Raw genomic sequence first — 22,508 nt, 5'->3', positions numbered from 1 at the left:
AAACTTGGAAAAGCTAGTGACAGGAGAATGACATTATATATGAAATTACCTTTATCCATGCCTGTATCTTATGTGATTTAGCCTGGTGACGGGTAGAGGGCGAAGTAGCATGACCTTGCTTCCCTTTCCATGACCTTGCTTTCCTTACTTTTGGTAGGCCTTTTTGATAGTTTATGAGGGCATGAAAATATATCACTTTGTTTATAGTTTATCATTTTATGGAATCTAGGGAACTTTTCTGATGGTATTAATTCTGGGTATGTTCCTACATTTATATTGAAGAGTGTTTTGAGTTACAGAGAAAGTTTTCTTCTTGTGTTATGGTCTGTATGTTTCAAGACTGTCCTTCATCTCTGAGGAACTGGGCTTTGATGGGTGTTATTGTGTAACAGTATTCACCACAAGAAGATGGAGTCCAAATACCTGTCCTTCCTGTGCCTTGTACAGGAATCAAATTATAGCTTAGCCAAGGAACGGCAGGAGGCTTCCTTTTATGTCTGGTTTATTAGATTTGTCACCTGTACTTCTCCCCACTCTATTGCCTATGAAAATAATTTATTCACTAAATATAAGGTTATTTGTTTGCTTTTAACATTCTTCTGTTAATCCTCTACAATAATTTTTTAAAATTAAAATTAAATTTTATATTAGTCTAAAAAGATAAAAATCATCAAGCTGATTATTTCAGTGAAGGAATGTATTCACTTTGTGGTGCATATATGACACTAAAGAAATATTTAAAACATATTTTTAACAATGCTTAATGGTTCGTTGAGTCAGAATCTTGGCATTTCAGTGAATGAATGAGTTCATCTCACTGTGCTGCATGTAATACACTCTGTAAAGTCACATGTATAAAAAGATGTTCCTGAGAGTACTAGTTGCACATGTGAATGAAGGCAGTGTCATTTCAGGGAAAGACTGTATCCACCATGCTGTGGTGCCTGTAATACACTCTGTAAAATGACATGTATAAAAGACACTTCCTCTCTGCCTCCCCGAGTATGTATTTATTCTTGAAATTAAATGTCAAATACATCTTATAAACAACCAACAATATTGTGCTTTAGACATGTGTAAAAGATATTTTTCAGAGTGCTAGTTGAAAAAAAATCATTCTGAGGTTATAAAAATGATTCTGGGATTAAAGGTGCAGAATGATCATTGTAAAAAATAAAAATGAAAATAAGCACATCTATGATCATGCCCAAAGAAAATTAACCCAAATATACCTCTGTCAGAGATGATCACTGTATACATTTTAGTAAATATCTTTCTTATATAAAAAAAAAATCTTTCTTATATTTCTTTATGAATACATACATTTATATGAAATTTAAAATTTTTAATTGGGGTCACACTATATATGCTAATATTTAATAACCTGAATTTCCCCCCAGCAGTGTCAACATCTTTCTGTAAGAAGCTTACATGATCCTATGACCTTGTTTTCCTTACTCAGTCCTATTGAGGACATTTAAGTTGCTTTCAGTTGTTTTTCTCATGGATGCTGCTTCAGTGAATATCCTTGTGCCTTCATTGTTTTGCTTCTCTCTAATGACACCTTAGGGTGAATTTCCAAAAGTGAGGTACATGTTTATACATATTGCCAAGCTGCCCTTAACAAAGATCATACACATATATATTCCACTGGTAGTACCTAATTTGTGAAACTTTGTTCTGTTGACGGTCTGGAGATATGGCTCTTTTTCAATCTTTGCTAATCTCATGGTTGAAATAGCATCCTTTCTGGCATTTTTTCTCTTATTTAGCCATTTGAATTTATTATTTTACTTTATTTCATCGACATTTCATTTCTGTCTGGGGTTAATAATGGAGTAAGGCACAAGAAAAGATCCACCTTTGTTTTTCCAGGTAGTATGCCACCTGTCCCAGCTGTCATTTATTGACAGTTCCTTTTTTCCTCATTGATTTGAATCATTAGAATTCAGTATTGGTTGAAAGGTCATCTCTTTTGTTTCTCTACACTGAATTTCAAAGACTTATTTTTTGAAAAGGTAAAGGATTTCATTAGTAATTTTGTTTACATGTTACAATGATAGTATTTTGGATATATTGGATTAAAATATATTAAAATTAACTTCACTTGTTTCTGATTTTTAGCTTTTTAAATGTAGATATTGGAAAATTTTATATTACATATGTGACTCATATTTATTGGACAGCACACCTGCAGAACATGAGTCAACAAAAACTCTTTGTTTAGCCTGTGAGCTAAGGATGGTTTTTATATTTTTAAGTGTTGTAAAAACACATACACAGAGAAGAATAGGTAATAGAGATTATATGTGGCCCTCAAATCCCTTTGCAGAAAGTTTATTGACTTCTGTAGCCCAGAGAATTGTTTACCTTCTGAGACATCCAGTGACAAAGGAGGCATTTATTTCAGAGGAAGTCTATATTTGTAGACATAAATAATTATTAAATTTTGTTCTTCTGTTGGAGATGATCACTGTAAAAGTAACAGTGAAAATAAGCATATATATGGTCATACAGTCTTTACCTATTGGTCAGTTGTGTCTGATAAAGTAAAACAGAGTAAGTCATTGTTGTGACATATGTTTTTGGTACATCAAGGACTATCAGTTCCCCTTCAAGTCTTCTCTTTTCCAAGCTAAATATTTTCACATCTCTACTCATATTTTATGTGTAATGGACCACCATTATTCTTGTCTGCCTTGTACATTATTCTCGTATGTGTGTCATCTCTGCAGCATCCTACTTAAATTTGTCTCTGAGAGTTAAAGAGAAAACATTTGGGGTGGTATGAGCAGTATAGAGCTTAGCAGCTCTATGAACTCTCCTTGGTTTGGGTGCCCTTCCTTTTTAACAGCACAATAACATAGAATTGTAGGACATTAGAGAAGTTGCTCTTACTTTACGACTGAGGTTAAGTGTTGAGATGGACTAGTGAGAGCTAGGCCAAGAAGAGAATCTGGATCCCCTGATTCTGGTCCTCAGGCTTGCATCCTCAGAGAGCAGCTTGCCTCTCTGGTGATTTCGGGGTCAAGGAGGAGAAATAATTATTAAACTTTTGGCTCCCGTTGTGTTTTGCTCTCAGCCAAAGTCTGAAGGTTGACCTATTTTGGAAGGACCTAAAGAAATTTGGTGTTAGTCCAAGGTTGAAGTAACTTTGAGATTCTGTGCCCATTGCTTTGAACACTGGGGACACCTAAGTAGTTTATTCCAAACTGTTTTGTGCCTTGTTAATAATGCCCCCTCGTGCTGTTTCTGCTTTTCTTTGAATTCCTCAGGTTTTAATTCAGGTCAGTGCTTTTTTGGTAATACTCCTCTTGTCAATTATACTTTTCTTAGGTCCCCGCAGCTTGGGCATTAAGCACAGTTTCTTTGGCTTTATGCTTTAGGCTTACATGTAGATAAGAGGAAAATAAGAACCATACGCTATGAAGTCCTTCTGTCTTTTTCTCAGAACATATGTGCCTAATGAAATAAACAGAATCATTCGTGTATCTGGCAAGTATGCCTGTACAGATTTGGAGTACGGTTTGTCAAACCATGGCCATTTCACTGAACTATGGAGAGCTTAATATCTATGTAAAGAAGCAGTGACCACATACATCAACTGTTCTCTTAAGTGTTGTTGGGCCAGCAGAGTGAGAGGGGATGGAGACTGGGGTTCTCGCCAGCAGAAAGCCACTGAAGCATTTGATCAACTCTTTGAGGATATGCAGAGCCCTCTGGAACAGTTTTTCTGTGGGCCACAAGCAGGTCATTGTATGGTGTTCTCCAGAACACCTCTAAAAGGAAGGAGGAAGAAAGCATGGAAATCATATTGTGTCTTAATGATGTATTCTCAGACCTTCTGAACTTTATTATTTTTTTTTTAATTTTTTATTAGTTGGAGGCTAATTACTTCACAACATTTCAGTGGGTTTTGTCATACATTGATATGAATCAGCCATAGATTTACACGTATTCCCCATCCCGATTCCCCCTCCCACCTCCCTCTCCACCCGATTCCTCTGTGTCTTCCCAGTGCACCAGGCCCGAGCACTTGTCTCATGCATCCCACCTGGGCTGGGGGTCTGTTTCACCATAGATAGTATACATGCTGTTCTTTTGAAATATCCCACCCTCACATTCTCCCACAGAGTTCAAAAGTCTGTTCTGTATTTCTGTGTCTCTTTTTCTGTTTTGCATATAGGGTTATCGTTACCATCTTTCTAAATTCCATATATATGCGTTAGTATGCTGTAATGTTCTTTATCTTTCTGGCTTACTTCACTCTGTATAAGGGGCTCCAGTTTCATCCATCTCATTAGGACTGGTTCAAATGAATTCTTTTTAACGGCTGAGTAATATTCCATGGTGTATATGTACCACAGCTTCCTTATCCATTCATCTGCTGATGGGCATCTAGGTTGCTTCCATGTCCTGGCTATTATAAACAGTGCTGCAATGAACATTGGGGTGCACGTGTCTCTTTCAGATCTGGTTTCCTCAGTGTGCCTTCTGAACTTTAGAGTCCTCTGGGGGAAATCACAAAATAACACAGTTACAAACTATAATAGTTCTCTGAAGGAAAAATGGAGAATGCAGTGACTTTTAGAAAGGGGACTTCAATTTAGACTGAGGATATAGAGAGTTTCTTTGAGAAAACAGGGATTAGGTAGGACTGATTATTGAAGAGTTAGCTAGAAAGTGTAGGGAAGCAATTTTCAAGCAGAGGAGTACCATGTGGGAAATAGTAAGAAAAGGGCTTTATTTCCTTTGAAGAAATGAAGGAAGTGTGGTTGGAATGCTGTGATGAAGGAGAAAAATGATGCAAAAGAAAGCCTTGGAAAGAAATACAATTTTTTTCCCTTCCCTAAATTTCTCTAGTCTCCCAGAGAGAGTAGATATAAAATATTTCTGCTGTGTTTGGGGTGAAGACAGAATGGAGTTGGGTCAAATAGAAATATCAATTTAACATACTTCCAAATAGTTATTGATAAAACTAAAGCAAAGTCTTGCTTTGTGTTTTCTGCATTTGATTCTCAATGATGAAAAGAAATTCAACTCTAGTCAAAATATTGAGGAATTTTCCTGACATTGCATCCTCATGCTTTTTAGTTCTGAAATAGCAGTTGAAATTGTGAGTGCTGGAAAGAGAGGTTCTCCCAAATGTTAGCACATGAACCAATCCCTGCATTCATACAAAATGCTAATCAACATCACTATGTAAGTAGCTTGGGTGCTAAGGGAATTCGAAGATAGTTACTACAAGTGGATAGTGAGAGAACAGAATAAGTGCAATAGAGGGCCTGTGTCCTGGTGCAAATGATCAGGTAGCATTGAGATTATCAATCCATCGAATATTTGTTGACCATCTGTCTGTGGAAGAGTCTATACTCTCTGGCCTTGCGGGGCATCTAGAGAAGAAACCATTCTTGTTTTTTGAGAAGACTGAAGTTTTTCAGAGGAGACATGAGAACACAGATGTGAAACATTAAGTAATGGTAAAGACCATGAATTTGGGAACTAGACTTCTTGGGCTACCCCACCTCTTAGTTGTATGACCTTAAGCATGCTGTTTAGCCTTTCTGTTCCTTAGTTGCATCACCGGTAAAAGAGAGGTAATATGAGTACCTACTTCATAAAGTTGTGATGAGGACTGAAACGGATGAATCCATGTGTAGTACTTAAAATCGTCCTGGCATACAGTGGATTTTATGAGTGGTGTTATTTTTATTAAAGAAAATACAGATCAACTTGTGGTTAATGATAAATGAGTAAAAAAAAGGTTCTAGGCATCCAGAAGAGGAATAGATTATCATGGGCTGGGGAATTCCCTGGTGGTCCAGTGGTTAAGACTTCACACTTCCATGGCAGGGGCACAGGTTAGATTACTGTGGATTGTGTGAGACCTGAGTCTTAAAAGCTAGACAGGGATAAAAGAGGCAAAATAATGATAATTATTCTGGGGGCTAGAATAAGGATAATTAGGATGGCAAATGTTTATTAAGGACTTGTTGTCAGCTAGGCAGTGGGTTACTATTTTCTGTGCTTAATCTTATTTTAAACTCCACAATATAGGCGCCCTTATTAGCCCCATTTTAAAGAGTAAGAAATCAGAAGAGTGTAATTTGTTCACCATCACGTGTTAAATGATAGGCCCACTGAATGGGAGAATCGTTGGCACTGTTGAATGTAGGACAGTCAATAGAGAGAAAACCAGTTTGGTCTAGTGTTGATCTGATTAAAAACATATAGAGTTTGGTATGTCCTCACATCTTATCTGAGAGGAAATTCCTCATGGATACTTGACATTGTGGCTAGGGAGTTTGGGAAAAGAGTCTGAAGCTGGAGGTACACATCTCTTGAGAGTCAACTTTATAGAGAGGAGGGAGAAGAAAATGAAAAGCTGTTAGTAAGTTCTGTTAGGAATCAGAAAGAAGAAGAGGGCACGGCAGTAGAGATGAAGGGGAGTGAAAGACTGGCGTTGTGTCTGTGACTATGGCGGCTAAAGGAAAGACGCTTCAAGCAAGAACAGTCAGCACCAACAGATACTTCAGGGTTACTGAGAAGTCCTTCATGGAGTAGAGATGCGTGTGGCCCTCTTGTCAAGTACAGGATCATAGTAATTTCTGTTGTTATCCTAATTCTAGGCCTTAGTATTGTAATGAAGTAGAAAGCAATCTGTTTTGCAGTGAACAAGTGTTATTTTATAAGGAAAAAGAATAATTCTGCCTCCCTAGCAGAGCCACTGTCATCGTTTTTGTTTCTGTCCAGTCTTTATTCATATATATCTTTTTTGTGGGAGTATAATAATAGCAGAGATACAGTTTTTTATTCTCCTTCCTCCCATGTTTCTGCTTAATTTTCATATTTTTTAAGTGGCTGCCTCACCTATTATTACACCATAATTTACTTGCTTGTTGGTCATGTAGGCTATTATAAATAATGCCTCTGTTAATATATCCTTTCATATGGTTCTTCTTTAGATAAATTTGCAGCAGAAGCTTAACCAGAGATGAAAGAAATGAAAGTCCTAATGACTCCGGATTTGATATCACATGGCTTCCCAAAGCAATTTTCTTTATGAAGTTTATGCTAATTTGGACATCTGCAGCACATTTTTTTGCTTAGTTCTAAGTCAGATGAATGGTACATTGCAGTTGTGGACTTACCTTTTTGCCTATGAGTTTGGAATGTAATGGACCCCTACAGAAGCCAGAAACCACATTGATCCGACTCTTGTACTTGAAATTTAAACCTTTTCCTCTTGGGTCTTCTTCGTCTGTTGAATCTTGGCTATGTTTTGACATCATCTCTGGTCATTTTCTGCCTTACCTTCTCTGGCCACACTGGCTCCTTTGCTCTTCCTTGAGGTACACAAAGTCTTCTCAGGGTCTTAGTCTTTTGTCTGAAACTTCCTTTTGTCTGAAACCATCTTCCCCCAGATTTCTAAATGGGTCACTCCTCTCTTCCCATAGACAGACTCTGCTGAAATGTCACCTTCACAGAGAGATCTTTCCTGACTTCCATATCTCAAATAGCAGCCCCTCTATTCTCTTGCTCTCTAGTCTTCACCCTCATTTTATTTTTATTTTCCACCCTCATTATTTATTTTTCCTTGTGATAAGGCATACTTATCACAACCTGAAAAAAAATTATATGTGTTTTTTGTTTTCCAGCTTGGAATGTAAATTTTATAAGACCAGGGTTTTTCTTCTCTGCTTTATACTCAGTACCTTACACACCTGGATCAGTGGCTAGGCTTCAGATATTTGCTAAATGAGTGGATTTTATCTTTGCAAATGATGAGTTCATTACTTGTGCAGAGAGAAGCAGAGTCCTTCAAATGTTAGAACTGCCCTAAAGAGCATCTCATTCTTAACCAACCTTTATTTTAAACCGGGACTCAAAGAGCTAATGTGTCTTTTGCTAAGAGCACACAGCTCTTGTTAGACAGACTTGAACCTGGCTGACCAGTAGTATATACTATTTCACCTGGTGAATTATCAAAAAAGTAATCTTTGTTTTGCTAGGGTGTGTAATTTGTGGGAAAGGTAAATAGATTTAAACTATATAGTCTGATAACTTATGCTATTATTTGCAAGGCTGGATTTTATATAAAATTAGCAACTTAAGCTATATGATCCATGGTAACACTTTTATAGCTATTTAAAACTGAAAGTGATCTTTGGTTTTTTCCTGAGTTCTTCTCTTCTGTTGGTCACACTTAACTAGCTGGAGGTATTTCCAAAGAGCTGGTTTAGGTGGAGGCTGTAGGTCTGAGCTGCCCTTTAGCTGTAGCTTAACCAGAGGATTCTGCCTTTTGGGTGATGCCACCCTGTTTCTGGTCATGAGTGCATTGCTCTGTAGGCAAGGTCTTTGACTGCAAGGATCAGAGAGTTCTCTTGTGCTGCTTCAAATTAGGGTTATGGTTATGAGGAACAAGGAAAGCCCTGAAATAGGAGCCATGATACAACCAGGTGTCATGGAGACTGTGCTCGAGGGTGGCAGGCTGCAGGGATTTGAACGGTAGGCACTATTAATTCTTCCTTGTAGTGTTCCACATTATCATGAGTCAGCTCTTCTCTGCATATATGCTCCTTTCTGTGCTTCCAGCAGGCAAATTGATTTCATATTTCTAGTTGGAGTCCAGAGAGAGGGAATCTGATCGGTTCAGTTCATCTTTTAACTCCTTGCTGTAACATAGGCCATCCTAATGGTAGTGACCTTAGAATCCTTGCTGCTGCTGCTGCTAAGTCACTTCAGTCGTGTCCAACTCTGTGCGACCCATAGACAGCAGCCCACCAGGCTCCCCCGTCCCTGGGATTCTCCAGGCAAGAACACTGGAGTGGGTTGCCATTGCCTTCTCCATAGAATCCTTGAGTGCTTAATAAAAAATAGAGCAAATGGCATAGTTCTGCTTCCTGGAGCGTGGAGGTTGGGCATGGCAAACTTTTGTGACAGTAGATGTGTTTCTCATAACTTCCCTCATCACCTCCTGGGAGAATAGCCCACGTCCAAAGTTGCTATTACTGGAGTGACAAAAAAAGTCTGCCTACCCTCAACCTCTACCCCTGGTTCCGTACCAAGCAGCTGCTCCCCGTCTGCCAACAGTCTCACCTCCTGTGGTGGGGCTGAGGCCAGGGAGAGGAGCTGGCATCTCCTGGGCAGTGAGCGCAGCTGCACTACCCCTGCTGGCAGAGACCTGTGGGGCAAAGGCAAGGCCAGAAGCCAGCTGCAGATGTTGGACGGGCAGTTGACCACATGGCTCTGAAGCTGTGTGGAGACGTTGGTGGTTCTGGCATCCTCAGCCACACGAAAGCCCGCGTCGGCCCCAGCAGTTCAGGTGCACAGCCAGGTAGACGGAGTAGGGACGGTCATGCATGTTTATGCAAGAGTGACCCGTGGGCCTTGCTCTCTGACTCTCGCCCACCTTGAGTAAAGTATGTACTTCTAAGTGGCCATTTCTGCTGATCATGTATTTTCTCCACACTGGTCAGGCCGACTTAACTGCTAGTCCTTGTGACCAAGGTCATGCAGTCGTGGAAGTTTACACAACACAGTTTGTGAACCTGGCATAAACCCGGCCACGTAGGATTCACACTGACTTTGAGCTGACTAGCTAAGCAGATGCTGTTTAAGGAATAGGAAAGAGAGTTCTCCTTGAAAAGGGCAAAATAGGTCATTGTGAAGCTGCAGTGGGCTGGACTCACAGCATCTCATTCCTTTTTCCTTCAGTTTGTCTAAATCTGGCTTTTGAAAGGAAAGTTTTCAAACTTCACATTTTTTTTCCTTGTAGCGTAACTTGGATGGAAATAATTCAGTGTTGTTTTAGGCCCAGATTCCAAGTTTTTCCACCTTCTGAGTTACATAAACTGATCAAGTTGGGAACCTAATGGAGTTTTAGCCTGTACTTAACCTTTTGTAAGCTTTTGAGTAATACTTGGCCTTTTTTTTTTTTTAAAAGCATAGTTCCTGGCTTATAAAACTCATAGTCTCTGATGAATTATGAACCCTTTTTTAATATTTAATTGATAGAATTTTCATTCTCAGGATGAATTTTCTTATTAAAAAATATGGAAATTGCATTGCAGAGCAGCAGGAGTGGGCTTTTTGTTCTGTTTTGTCCTGTTTTGACAGATGGAGCAGTTATATTGTTGCTTTTAACAGCCTAGCACACCCTCAGTTTAAACTGTTCTATTAAATACCTCTTTCTTTTGCATTATATTACAGATGTAAGAGTTAGTGTTTGATTTTAAAACATTAATAATTTGAGAAACTGTATAAAAACAGGCAGTAGGAATGTACAGACCATGGAACAAAGCCAAGTAGCCACTTGAATAACAGAGACACTGTGCCCTCTGTCTTAGCAGGATCTGTCGTACTATCCCCAGGCAGAGGTGCTGGGAAGGGGCAATGTTTATTAAATTTGGAGAAGCCAGAGTCATGTCCGATGAGAACTTTGTTTTGGAGACAATGGAATGTAGGAACCAAAATGCCAGGTGTGAATTTGGTAGGCTGAGGCAGAGAGAATTGTTTTAGAAGAGGGTGTGGCTTGGGGCAGGACTTGCTGACAGGAGTTGGGATAGGGCTAAGACCGTGAGCCAGCAAGCCCAAGAGAGGATGTGTCATTTGAAAGAGTTCAGAATGGGAAGCTGACTGAGAGGATCTGGGGAAACATCTTGAAAGCTGAGAGCACAGACTTGGGTTGTCTTCCAAAATAGAACGGATAGACTTCATCTTGAGAAAGGGAAGCTGTGACACCAAGAAAACCTCTTGGCAGCAGCATTAAGAGCTCATCGGAGGAGTGTTAAAGTGCACGGAGAAATTAGATTGTCAAAGTTCAGACAGTGTACAAGCAGGGTCGGACTAAAGCTTCATCTGCAGGGAAGTGTCTCCTGGGTTAAAATGGAGAATTTGCCAGTTGTCTAATGAGACAGGACAAGCAGTGGGGCAGGAACTAGATATTTGTGGACTCAGTCGTGGGCACCAGCAGTTACCAGCTAGATGACCTTGAGCAAGTTATTTAATCCCTGAACCTCAGTTTACTCATCTGAATTAATACTATTTATTGTCATTAAAAGGATTATATGAGACAGTGTACATACGCATCAGTTTCACAGAGGTTAAATAATATTAGTGTCCTTCCCCCAGTTGAAAATATGTTGCTCAGTAAAAACAAAACTGCCCAACTAGTTTGACCAGTTCCTTCCCACACCCCCAGTCTGATCTCAGTTTTCTTGGTCAGGTGCTTGTTGGAACTGACGGTGACTGGAACTGACAGATCTGGCAGACTTCACAAGGACCTCTTTATATAGGGAATGTGTGGTTATGTAAACGCAGCAGACTTGAAGCCCAAATGCCCCAGGTCACTGCCCTGGACTGCAGGACTTTACTAAGAACACAGGAAGCAGACTGCCAGTTTTCACTTCTGAGGTGGTTCACTACCCATCAGACTTTTCTTGTCCACTCTCCCCTTCCTCCACACCTTCTGCCAAGCAGCAAGCCCACCAAGCAACAGTTACTAGTGTAATAGAAAATACAAAACAGGCTTGAACAAAAATGTTTTCCCCTCAGCTCTATGTAGCAAAGATAGCCAAAGAAATATGTTTGGTTCCAAATCTCAGGGAAGTGTTTAGGAATCCATGGGCAGTACCTGCTGAGCCATCTCTGCATCTTAATTAGGCTAAATCCTTCCCTTGGAATCTCCTTCTCCAGTTTTTCATGTAAGACTTGTCTCCTATGCTACCACCGACAGAAAGTCTTCCCTGATTTCTTCATCCATGTCTTCTTCACTGAAAGATCTGTCTTCCTTCTATGAAGTCCAACTTTTAAAAATACATTTTAGAAAGTACTTCTAAGGGCCCTGAATGCTTTGTTCCTAGGTTAGCGTTTTCTTGATACTTATTCTTCATGATCTTCATGTATTGGTTTATAAATTTCTGGAGTACAAGGATTTGCTCATGCTAGAATTCTCCTGCATTGCCTAGGGTGCATAGTAAGTGTTCAATACATCTTGGAGGTCATATGTTCTCATCCAAGATGGGGCTGAATAAGGAATCCACTTCAGAGATCTACCGTGTTCTCCAGGCAGCAGGCAAGGGGGTGATGAACTGCTTCATCCTTTTTCACCTGCCACCCCCAATCACATACTCTTAACTAATAAACTCTACTCCCTGGTTTCCAAAGAAGCCAATCCTTTGACCCTTCCAAGTCTTGGCCTGTGCTGTCTCCTGAACTTGGACTGCCGTTCCTTCCTAGAAAAGCAATTATCCTCCAATCCTCCAAATCCAGTTTACGATATGGCTTTCCTGATGTTTGGGCCTCTCTGCTACATTTGTTTCTCCTCAGTGTTTTATATAATATAACCCCAATCTAACACTTTTCTTGTTCCTTAGTCACTTATTTACAGGCTGAGTTTTTCCAGGGCAGGATTTCTTTCTTGGCTTATTTATCTTCATAGCTTCAGTGCCTAGTGTCCTACCTTGAAACTCCTAAACATTTTTGGTTCTGTTGAATTGAATCCAAAGGCAAAGACTCCTGAGGCAAACCAAGTAAGTCCTCTGACCTCAAAGCCAAGGTCAGGGAGAATGTTTGGAGCAGACTCCCTGTGCCAGAAAATGTCTGAACCCACACAGCTCTGACTGGAGAGGTGTCCTTCAGGTCTCTCTAGGAAGGTCACAGGAAATCGGGGAGCCAGGGTTCTATGCAGGGAGTGAGATCTCTCTCTGTCCAGACCTTGGATCCTTCCTTCTGGTGCTGATTTCCTGTCACCAGAAACTGGCCCTCCCTGGTCAGTCACCATTTTATGAATGCAGCTGCAGCTCAGGGCACAGCTGTGCAAGTTGAAATTGTAGTTGATAACTTAAACATATAAATCACTAAGAGCGTTAGTTGATTTTAAGAAATATTAGGTCTTTCAAAAGATCACACACTTCTTTAGAGATTGAGAGAGTATATTACCCTCTTTGCCAGAAAGACCTTGTGGTTCTAATTTTTTCCAAAAATTTTTATTTTGAAAAATTTCAAAGCCTACAAAAAGTATAAGAGTACAGTGAATGCCTGTATAGCCTTCCTCTAGATTCGCAAGTTAGCATTTTACTTCATTTGCTTTTTCTTTTTTTCATGTCAGTATGTGTATATGTATGTGAAAGTGTTAGTTGCTCAGTTGTGTCCAACTGTTTGCAACCCCATGGGCTATAGCCCGCCAGGCTCCTCTGTCTGTAGAATTCTCCAGTCAAGAATACTAGAGTGGGTTGCCGTTCCCTTTTCCAGGGGATCTTCCTGACCCAGGGATCAAACCTGGGTCTCCTGCATTGCAGGCAGATTCTTTACTGGCTGAGCCACCAGGGAAGCCTGTGTATGTATATCTACCTATATTTATTTGTTTTTGGCTTCTGTGGGTCTTCCTTGCTGTGTGGCTTTTTTTGCTGTGTGGGCTTTCTCTAGTTGCGGAGATCTGAGGCTGCTGTCCAGGTGCCATGTGTGGGCTTCTCATTGCAGTGGCTTTTTGCGGAGCAGGGGCTTTAGGGTGCGCAGGCTTCGGTAGTTGTGGCTTCTGAGCTCTAGAGCACAGGCTCAATAGTTGTGGCTCATGGGCTTAGTTGTTCCACAACATGTGGAATCTTACTGGATCAGGGCTCAAACCCGTGTCTCCTGCACTGGCCAGCAGATTCTTTACCACTGAGCCACCAGGGAAGCCCCTTTGTTTTTTGGTGAATCGTTTGAGAGTAAGCTGTAGACAGTAAGACTGTCACCTCTAAATACTTCACCGTATCTTCTGAGAGCAGGAGGTATCCAGATTGTTCTAGTCATGTCTTTTAGAGTTTTTTCTTTTTTTAAAAAAAAATCCAAGATCTGGTCAAAGTGTAGCCATACATTTAGTTGTTCTATTTCTTTTAGTCTACTTTAATTTAGATAGTTTCCTAGGCCTTTTGTCTTTTGTGTCTTTTGATGGGTTCATGTTGGATGCTCTATGGACTATCACTTAATTTGAATGATCGGTTTATTTCCTTATAATGAGATGCAGGGGAAACACTGTTAGCAGGTGACATGCTGCACCAAGGACATAATACGAGAGGCACATTAAGGTCAGTTGGCCCTATTGTTGTTGACGGTCAGTATGATCATTTGGTTATGGTGTTGTCGGCCAGGTTCTTCCTTTGTGAAAGAACCTTTTTGTCCCTTTGCAAATACTAATTAATCTTTGAAGTGATACCTTAAGATTGCATGAGTGACTTATATCTCCTCCCAAATTTACACAATGGTTTTAGCGTCCACTGAAGATTCTTGCATAAGTTGATGATTACTATGAGGATAATGTTCATTTTATTAAAATCTAATTTAGTGAGATCTGCTGTTTAACTCCCTCAAGAGCCTTCATTCTAAATACGTTACCTAAAAATACATTGAAAACTGATGTCTTTACTAAATATGAAAATTTGATTGACCTAAATAAAACTAAAACTAAACTTTTCCTGATTATTTTGAAATTCATCATTTTAACTTTTCTTAATAGAGTTTTCTTTTAGCTGAGATTGTTTGGTTTTATAAGCTCTTAATATAGTTTCTGTGGGCTCTAGGGTGGATGTATCTGCATAGACCTTAAATTGTAGGACTAAAGCACAGGTGACCACTTCCTGCCACTAAACCACTGTCAAATGATCACTGTCACAAAAGTGACAAATAATAAATAGGCGAGTACTTGTTTGCTAGTGGTATTAAAATTTTTATGTCATCATTTTTAGGTGAGACAGTACAACTTAATGGATAAAGAATGAGACCACCAGAAGCTGACCTAAATTTCAATCCCAAATTTAATCCTAGGTTTTAATCTGAGGTATCCCATAACCTCCCAGAGCTTCAGTTTTCCTCATCTGTAAAATGGTAATAACAGCAACTGTATTTACCTCAGAATTACTGTGAGGTAAAGTGTTTATTTTTAGCAAAGAGGATCCTGTATTTTAAGCACTTAATAGCTGGTGTTTGTGGTGGTAAAGTTGGTGGTGACTGTTATTTGTACTAGAGATCAAATATAAAAAAATGTAACATGAAAAATTATGTATTCAGGAACTTAGGAAGCTTTGTTTTTGAAAGGTAGCCAAGAACATTTTGGAGGTTGTGGTAATGCATTCTCAGGTGTTAGGGAAAATTTTTTAAATTTATCCTTCAAAAGCTTGGCCAAATAAAATGGAATTATCCCTGTAAGTCCCTGCCCTCATGCTATACCTGTTTCCCCAGAGAAGCGCATTGGTCAGTTCAGGCTTGTCCCCAAATCCCTCACAGCCCTCCTCTTCCTCTCCAACCTCTTTGGCGCTAGTGGGAAAGCAAGCAGTTTCCTGCCACCCATTCTGCCCATAACCCAGGGTGGGGATGGTGACCATGCCAGGAGTTCCTACTGCTTCCTCAGAGCCCAGATTTCCATGAACAGACTGGCTCTGAGTTGAGGGCCTCTGATAGCTCATCACACTTCATAGGCACCTGGGTAAGAAGGTCACCATTTCGGAAACTTGATTTTTTATAACCCTATAATCTCTTGGCTGGCTCACATGGCACGGGAAGATGGAGGGAATTATAATTTTGAGGCCAAGGTTTTTTTTCTTACACCTTTCAAACCAAACTAATAGAAGAACCTGCCATCATCGTGACAGTTTGAGTTTGATTTTTAGGTATAATAGGCTTTTATTTAAAGACTGTATTAAAATCAACAAATAATACCACATTGGATCATTCTGTCTCCTGACAAAACTAGCTAATGATATATGAAAACAAATATTCAGTTACCTTATTGTTTGTTTACAGTAATTTTTCAAGCTGTCATTCAGAAACCTTTAAGGTTTTCCTTTAGTATCTAGATTACTTGCCTTTATTCACCAAATGCTTACAAATGCAAAGAAGAGTGTATCTCATTCATTTGAACTCTGATTTTTATAATGAGACCATATGTAGAACTCAGTTTAATTTTACATATCACAGGGACTTCCCTGGTGGTCCAGTGGCTAGGACTTCCTGCTCCCAATGTAGGGGAACCGCGTTCGATCCCTGATCAGGGAACTGGATCCCACAGGCCACAGCTAAGACCTGGAACAGCCAAAATAAATAAATACTTAAAACATTTTACATAACACAAAAATGACTGAAAATGCAATAAAAGAAAAATTGGCACTTGCACAATATCCTAGTTTTCAAAGCACCTTACATATGTCATCTCACAACCTTCATCTCTGTAAGATAATCAGGGCAAATAACTAGTTTCTTCATTTTACAGGTAAAAGAGACAAGATTCCTTGTCTAGTTCTAGTTCATGATTTCACCACTTAAGTGGGTATTGGAACAGTCAGCATCAAACAAGTCACTTAATCACTCTTCAGGTTTCTTTTTTTTCTTTCTTTCTTTCTGGCTGCTCTGGGTCTTCGTTGCTGTGTGGGGGCTACTCTTCATTAGGGTGCAGAGGCTTCTCATTGCGATGGCCTCTCTTGTTGCAGAGCACAGTATATAGTGGCAGTCAGGCTTCAGTAGTTACCTTTCGAGGGCTCTAGAGCACGGGCTTACTTATTGTAGCACAGGGGCTTAGCTGCTCAGCAGAATGTGGAATCATCCCAGACGAAGGATCAAACCTGTGTCCTCTGCATTGGCAGGCAGATTCTTATCCACTGTACCACCAGAGAAGTCCCTCTTCAAGTTTCTTTAACTGTAAAACAGAATTTAAAGTAGTGCTTGCCTCACAGAGTGTTGTGAAGTTGAAAAAGTTAATACACATAAGGCACTTAGAAACCGCACCTGGTGCATAGCAGATGCTCAATAAATGTTAGCTACTATTATTACTACACAGCTAGTAAGTATGAAGACTAGGACCCCAATCCAGGCGTGCTGAGTCCCTAATCCAGAGCTCTGTCTCCAGTGCCATGTGGAATTTGCCTTTTAGTAAATCATTGATTTAATTTCCATCTCACGTTGACCTTATTATTCTTGAAGGCATCTTTTTCTGCTTTGTTTGCTTTGACCTCAAATTTCTGAAGATCAAAAGGGGAATGTGTTTGAAGTTTTCTTCCTTCCTGATTTTTTTTTAATCCTCTGACTTCTGTTGTCGTCTGGGTTTGGTTGACCTTGAGGTATCAGAAGGTGTTTTAGTAGGTGAACATCTCATGAAGTTGTTTTCATGGGTTTGTTGGGGTGTCTCTGAATTTTACTTTGGTTGAAAGGCCTGGGATAGGAGGCAGGGTTGGCTGCACTTGAGTTACACCCCTTCTCTGTGGTGCTAAGAGAATGTCTAAGAGTAGCAGCTTCAGGGAGTAGAGATCATTTGTTGTAAAAGAGCCATTCTGAAGAAATTGGTAAAGTATTATGGCATATTCTCTGAGAAAGGAAAAGAAGTTGTAGATCTTTTTCTTGGTAATAACTTTGTTAACAGGCTTTTACTTGTGATTCTCAGTTGTTTTTACTCTGTCTACCACCAGTGTTGACATTTATAGCTGTGAAACAGGCCTGAGTGAAAAATCTGTGTACTTTTGTGGTAGCTACTCAGCTGCTATGGGGCGATACCCTCCCTTTCCTCTGATGCCCAAGTTGAACCCAGTGTGGGATGTGATGCAGAAGATTGTAGGAGGCAGGCAGCAATGTACAAGAAAGGTGCAGCCAGCTCCATGGCCCTGCAGAGGCAAGGAGCTAGCTGAGCTTGTGCACTGAGCTGTCCCATCCCCAGGCCTTTTTGATGTGCTGCTGCACTTACTGTACACACGGGGTCCTCTCCAAAAACAGGATGTTCAGTATGCCTCTCAGGACCTTTATGGAAGATTTGCACCAAGATTTAACTTGGTGAGGCAGGAGGTTTGAGAAGATGTGCTGAGACCTCCTCTTTGTGATCTTTGCATTTTTTTAACCCACTGACCTCTAATACTCTCCTTGGCAAGTTTAATTAATGTTCTCACATTAAATGAAAACACTGAACTTTGAATAGATTCCCTGGGGCTTGGTAATCATTTGATATTATTTCCAAAAGAGAGAGGCTATGAAGAAATGGTGTATTATCCTTTCTGGTTTTTCAGTTAAGTTTGATTGTTCTTGCCTGGCCACCTGCTGAATCCTTTAGCCCATCCAGCCTGGAAGCGAAGCCCAGGAAACAACTCTGGGTCCCTCCACATAGGCAGTCTCCTTCTCGTGGCTCCACACCCATTCCTGTGGGCCGGGTGCTTTCCCCTGTGTCCTGTCGTCTGCCTGTTGCGTTGGCCACTCCTGGTGTGCTGTGTCATGGTTGATCTTTGTCCTGTTGTGTTTGCTTGGATGCTCTGTATAGTAGATGAGGAGTTGGAGGAGAAGATAAACAGTACCCATTAGTCATTGTCCACTGCCACTGTCATTACATGCTGCTCAGGACTCCAGCGAGCTTCGCTTCTAGGCCAGTCGATTAGCTTCTTTGATGTGTGCAAAGCTTCTGAATGTGGTGGTTCTTATCCTCCTTCACCACTTAGATCTTTCTGGCCCTCAGAGTGCCAGAGGAGGGCCTTATTGCTGATCATTTCCTTTGAGGTCACTAGCAGGACTGGGAGTAGAGGTGACAGCTGAGAGACTTAGCAAAGCTAAAGGGATTGTAGAGAGGTCAGACAGTTGAACTCAAGTTTAGACTAACTCACGATGGACCTTTGCTTAGCTGCCAATGTGGCAGCATGTGCCAGAGCTGGCCCCTTCAATACATATTGTCCTCTCTGATATCTTTGCTGATTCTCTCAAGTCAGCTTCCTTGCTTGTCTGGGCTCCCACAGTACTTTATATTTCCATTTATCTCCCTCAGCTTTGTAGCAAGTAGTTAATTGTTTTAAAGTCTGTTTCTTCTACCATGTAAGTCTCTGGACAGCTGGAACTTAAGTCTAGTTCCTCTCACTATTCCTCATAATCCATAGATTGTGTGTCGTCTGTAACAGTTGCTCAGTAAATCTTACTGAATGGGACAAAGCTCAGCATGTCTATGGACATCCTGCAGCTCATGTCCATGTTTGCAGATCATGTACTCAGCTGTGAGGCAGGAGAATATCCTTGAAGAAACAGAGCATTACCATCAGACATAACATATAAAGACAACACTAGCCTATTGCTGAGCTTCTTCTTTTTTTTTTTGACAACTTTCATTGAGATATGATTCTCAGTTCACCCATTTAAAATGTATGGTTCAGTGGTTTCCAGTATGTTAACAGAGTTACGTAGTCACCAACACAATCAATTTTAGCAGATTTTCATCATTCCCATAAGAAACACAGTATCTATTCCCTCCACTCCCCCAGCCCTGGACAGTAGACCACTAATCTATTTGTGTCTCTATAGATTTGCCTATACTGGGCATTCCATAAAATATATAGTATTTTGTGCTTGGCTCCTTTCAGTTAGCATAGTGTCTTCAGCACACATCCAGATTGAAGCACGTGTCAAGCATAGAGCTTTATAAAAATTGGAGGCCAGGTGATGCTTGTTTCAAGAGCAGTTGTGGCTCAGGCCACAGGTGAACCTCTTGTTGTTGTTGTTCAGTCACTAAGTTGTGTCCAACCCTCATGAAAGTTGACCAAACCTATATAATGAAAATTCCATAGATGTGACCTGAACTTGCTTCCCTGAGTCATTTTAGAAATCAAGGTAAAATGTATGAGTATCAAATAGAGAGAGTGCGAAGAGTTGACTCATTGGAAAAGACCCTGATGCTGGGAGGGATTGGGGACAGGAGGAGAAGGGGACGACAGAGGATGAGATGGCTGGATGGCATCACCGACTCGATGGACATGAGTTTGAGTAAACTCTGGGAGTTGGTGATGGACAGGAAGGCCTGGTGTGCAGCGATTCTTGGGGTTGCAAAGAGTCAGACATGACTGAGCAACTGAACTGAATAGAGTGCCTGGCACATGAGGGTCTCAGTGACTATTTCTTCCCTATGTCCTACTTCAGGTTCTTAGATTTTAGTAAGAACTTACCAAAGTGAAACAATAGATGAGTTTTTAATTGGTACTTTGAGTCTAATTTACTGATTCCTCCCCCCACCCCTTTGTTTTTGTCCTCCCCAAGGCTATGCCTTTCTGCTGTTCCAGGAGGAGAGCTCGGTACAAGCTTTGATAGACGCCTGCCTAGAGGAAGATGGGAAACTGTACCTGTGTGTGTCAAGCCCCACCATCAAGGATAAACCAGTAAGTAACGTGCAGCCATCTGTTGCTTTTCCAGAGCATGTATACAATCAGAATAGCTGATCACCTTCTCCTTGTCATGAGAATGCTGGGAACTAGGATCCTCTTACCCAGGGTGACTTCGCTATGTGGTAGCGCTGGACTATTGTTGATGGGGAGCTAATAACAAATTTCTCAGTTTTTGGTTTTATATGTTTGGGACTGCATGTAAACAAATGTGCCCTTGTCTTTCACTTTACAGTTCTTTTAAGCTAATTCCTATTGAGAAACTCTGAATTGAAGTAAATAATGCCCTTAGTGGTTTTGGCAGCTGGTTTCTGTCATTATTTCAGATCAAGGGTAGGAGTGATTTATTTATTTTTTTAAAAAATAAAAGATCATAATCTTTGGTGTTTATGTGATTTTGAATGCAAAGCTTTGTGCTGGGTGGTACCCACAGCTGGCTAAATAGAGCCTTCTGGGCCAGGAGCTTACACTCTAGAGTGAATAGCTTCAAACAGAGAAGGGGTGGGGAAAGATGGGGAACATGGACCCAACGCCATAAATAATGCACACTTCTACAGAATTTGTGGTTGAGTCTGTGGTTTCTGAGCCAAAGAGTGTGAGTGAATAAGTCAGTGGGTGAGAAAGGAAGACCTTTCTCCTGACAGAGGGGATATCAGTGGAAAAGAGGCAAGACTGTTCAGGGCAGAAGAAAAAACTTGAATAATACGGCAGAAGTAAACTCCAGGAAGTGGGGAGGAGTAGGGAGGCCTGGCGTGCTGCAGTCCATTGGATCGCAAAGAGTCGGTCATGACTTGGTGACTAAACAACAATGATCCCTAAGGAGGTTGGGATAGGGGTGAGACTTGTGTGTCAAGGCCTGATACTCAGAGTGGGAAATAGAGTAAAAACAGTAGTGTGGACTAAGGGGCCAAGGCACATGTTTACCACGGGGCCTGCAGCATCCCTGTAAGACTTAACCAGAGGTGTGGGCTTGGTTAACAGCAAGGTTTACCCTCAGAAACATGTATGGGGCAGCAGTTGTGGTCAGATGTACAGCTCCCAGTTTGAGTCTTGATTCTAGCATTTAAATATCTGCTTGACTGCATAAGTCACCTAATCCTTGCTGCAACTTGGTTTCCTCACCGATAAAATGAGAAGACCAATAGTTCCTCTCTGGGATGTTGAGAGGCTCAGATAAGAGGAAAATGTGCGTGAAAGCATTTGATGAGGTCGGGTACTTGCACAGTGCTGCTACTCCTACATGGTGCTAGAGGACTGGGGAGCGCGAGATCAGCGCTTATCTACTGAGCAACATCTTTTGAAAAAAATGGAACAGGGTGTATAATTGTTTGCAGAAGAATGATGCCAGGAGTAGCCACCTCTAAGTGGGAGAAGGCAGCATGTAAAGCAGGAGAGAGTTACTAAGGAAAGGAAACCCTGAGTCATGTCACAATGATTGACGTAGAAGAAGAGGCAAGGATTTCAGCAAGTTTGAAAGTACCTCTGTAACTTTCCATTTCTGGGGCCATTATCCAGTTTCTATAACAGCAGTAAACAACATTGGATAGGGTAGCTATTCAGGTAGCTATACAGAAAAACAATAGAAAATAGTAGGTTGGGAAAAAGAGTAGGGGGCCTTTGTTAACTTTGGTCTTAAATTAAACAGCGTGGAGAGGCTGTGTTGAGGGAAACATGGGGACTGACTGGAATGGGAGTGTGTTTCTTCTGAGATAATAATAAGAAAGCTGCAGTAACTTGTAAACCTCTTTGGAATAATATGAAATTAGACAGACTGAGCCTAATTTGGCAAGGTGAGATGTCAGGGGAAAATGGTCACCCTTCAGAGAGGCTGCCACTGACACATCAGTGGAAGAGGTGTGGGGGTGAGCTCGGCAGTGTTAATGTGGGGTTGGTTGTACACTGTAGAAGGGGATTTGAGATATGTTTGTATCTATCAAATGACAGAGAGGTAGAGGTACATATTGAGAGAGTTATACCCACAGGAGATAAAGAAGCTGTTGAATTGAGGGGAGGAGCCTGGAGATGAGTAGACAGAGCTGTGTACCTTAGCAGGGCCATGCTCTGGCTGTATGGGAGGAGATGGATCGTGTGCTTGGTCAGGGAAAGCTCACCCCAGGACTGGACATCCCTGTGAGAGGGGATGAGCAGACAGAGGTGGTATGGAGGCAGCACCATTACTGTTGAATATTTTCATGCCAAATATGCATATTACCCTTGGTATGAAGGACTTTTGAAATTAAATAGTGTAATTATCTGTTTTGGAAATGTTTATAGGGAAACTAACTTCCATTGTTTGTGTCTCTACAAATTTCTTCCTTATTGCAGTTTCCGTTTTCTGAGCTCAAATGAAGCAGTTTTATTGGA

The 22,508-nt window shown here is 40.8% G+C and overlaps 1 protein-coding gene across 7 annotated transcripts in view; it reads left to right on the top strand.

The window, feature by feature from the left end:
* Positions 1-22,508, top strand: part of CPEB3 (cytoplasmic polyadenylation element binding protein 3) — a 191,094-nt gene that overhangs the window by 120,045 nt on the left and 48,541 nt on the right. For all 7 annotated transcript variants that reach the window (XM_043926632.1, XM_043926634.1, XM_043926630.1 and 4 more), the window contains exon 7: positions 20,023-20,141. In XM_043926632.1, the coding sequence (XP_043782567.1) occupies positions 20,023-20,141 (119 nt within the window). The remainder of the gene's footprint in view (positions 1-20,022; positions 20,142-22,508) is intronic.

The sequence above is a fragment of the Cervus elaphus genome, chromosome 15, assembly GCF_910594005.1.
Source record: "Cervus elaphus chromosome 15, mCerEla1.1, whole genome shotgun sequence".
Classification (NCBI taxonomy): Eukaryota; Metazoa; Chordata; class Mammalia; order Artiodactyla; family Cervidae; genus Cervus; species Cervus elaphus.
This window is presented reverse-complemented; position numbering and strand designations above follow the sequence as displayed.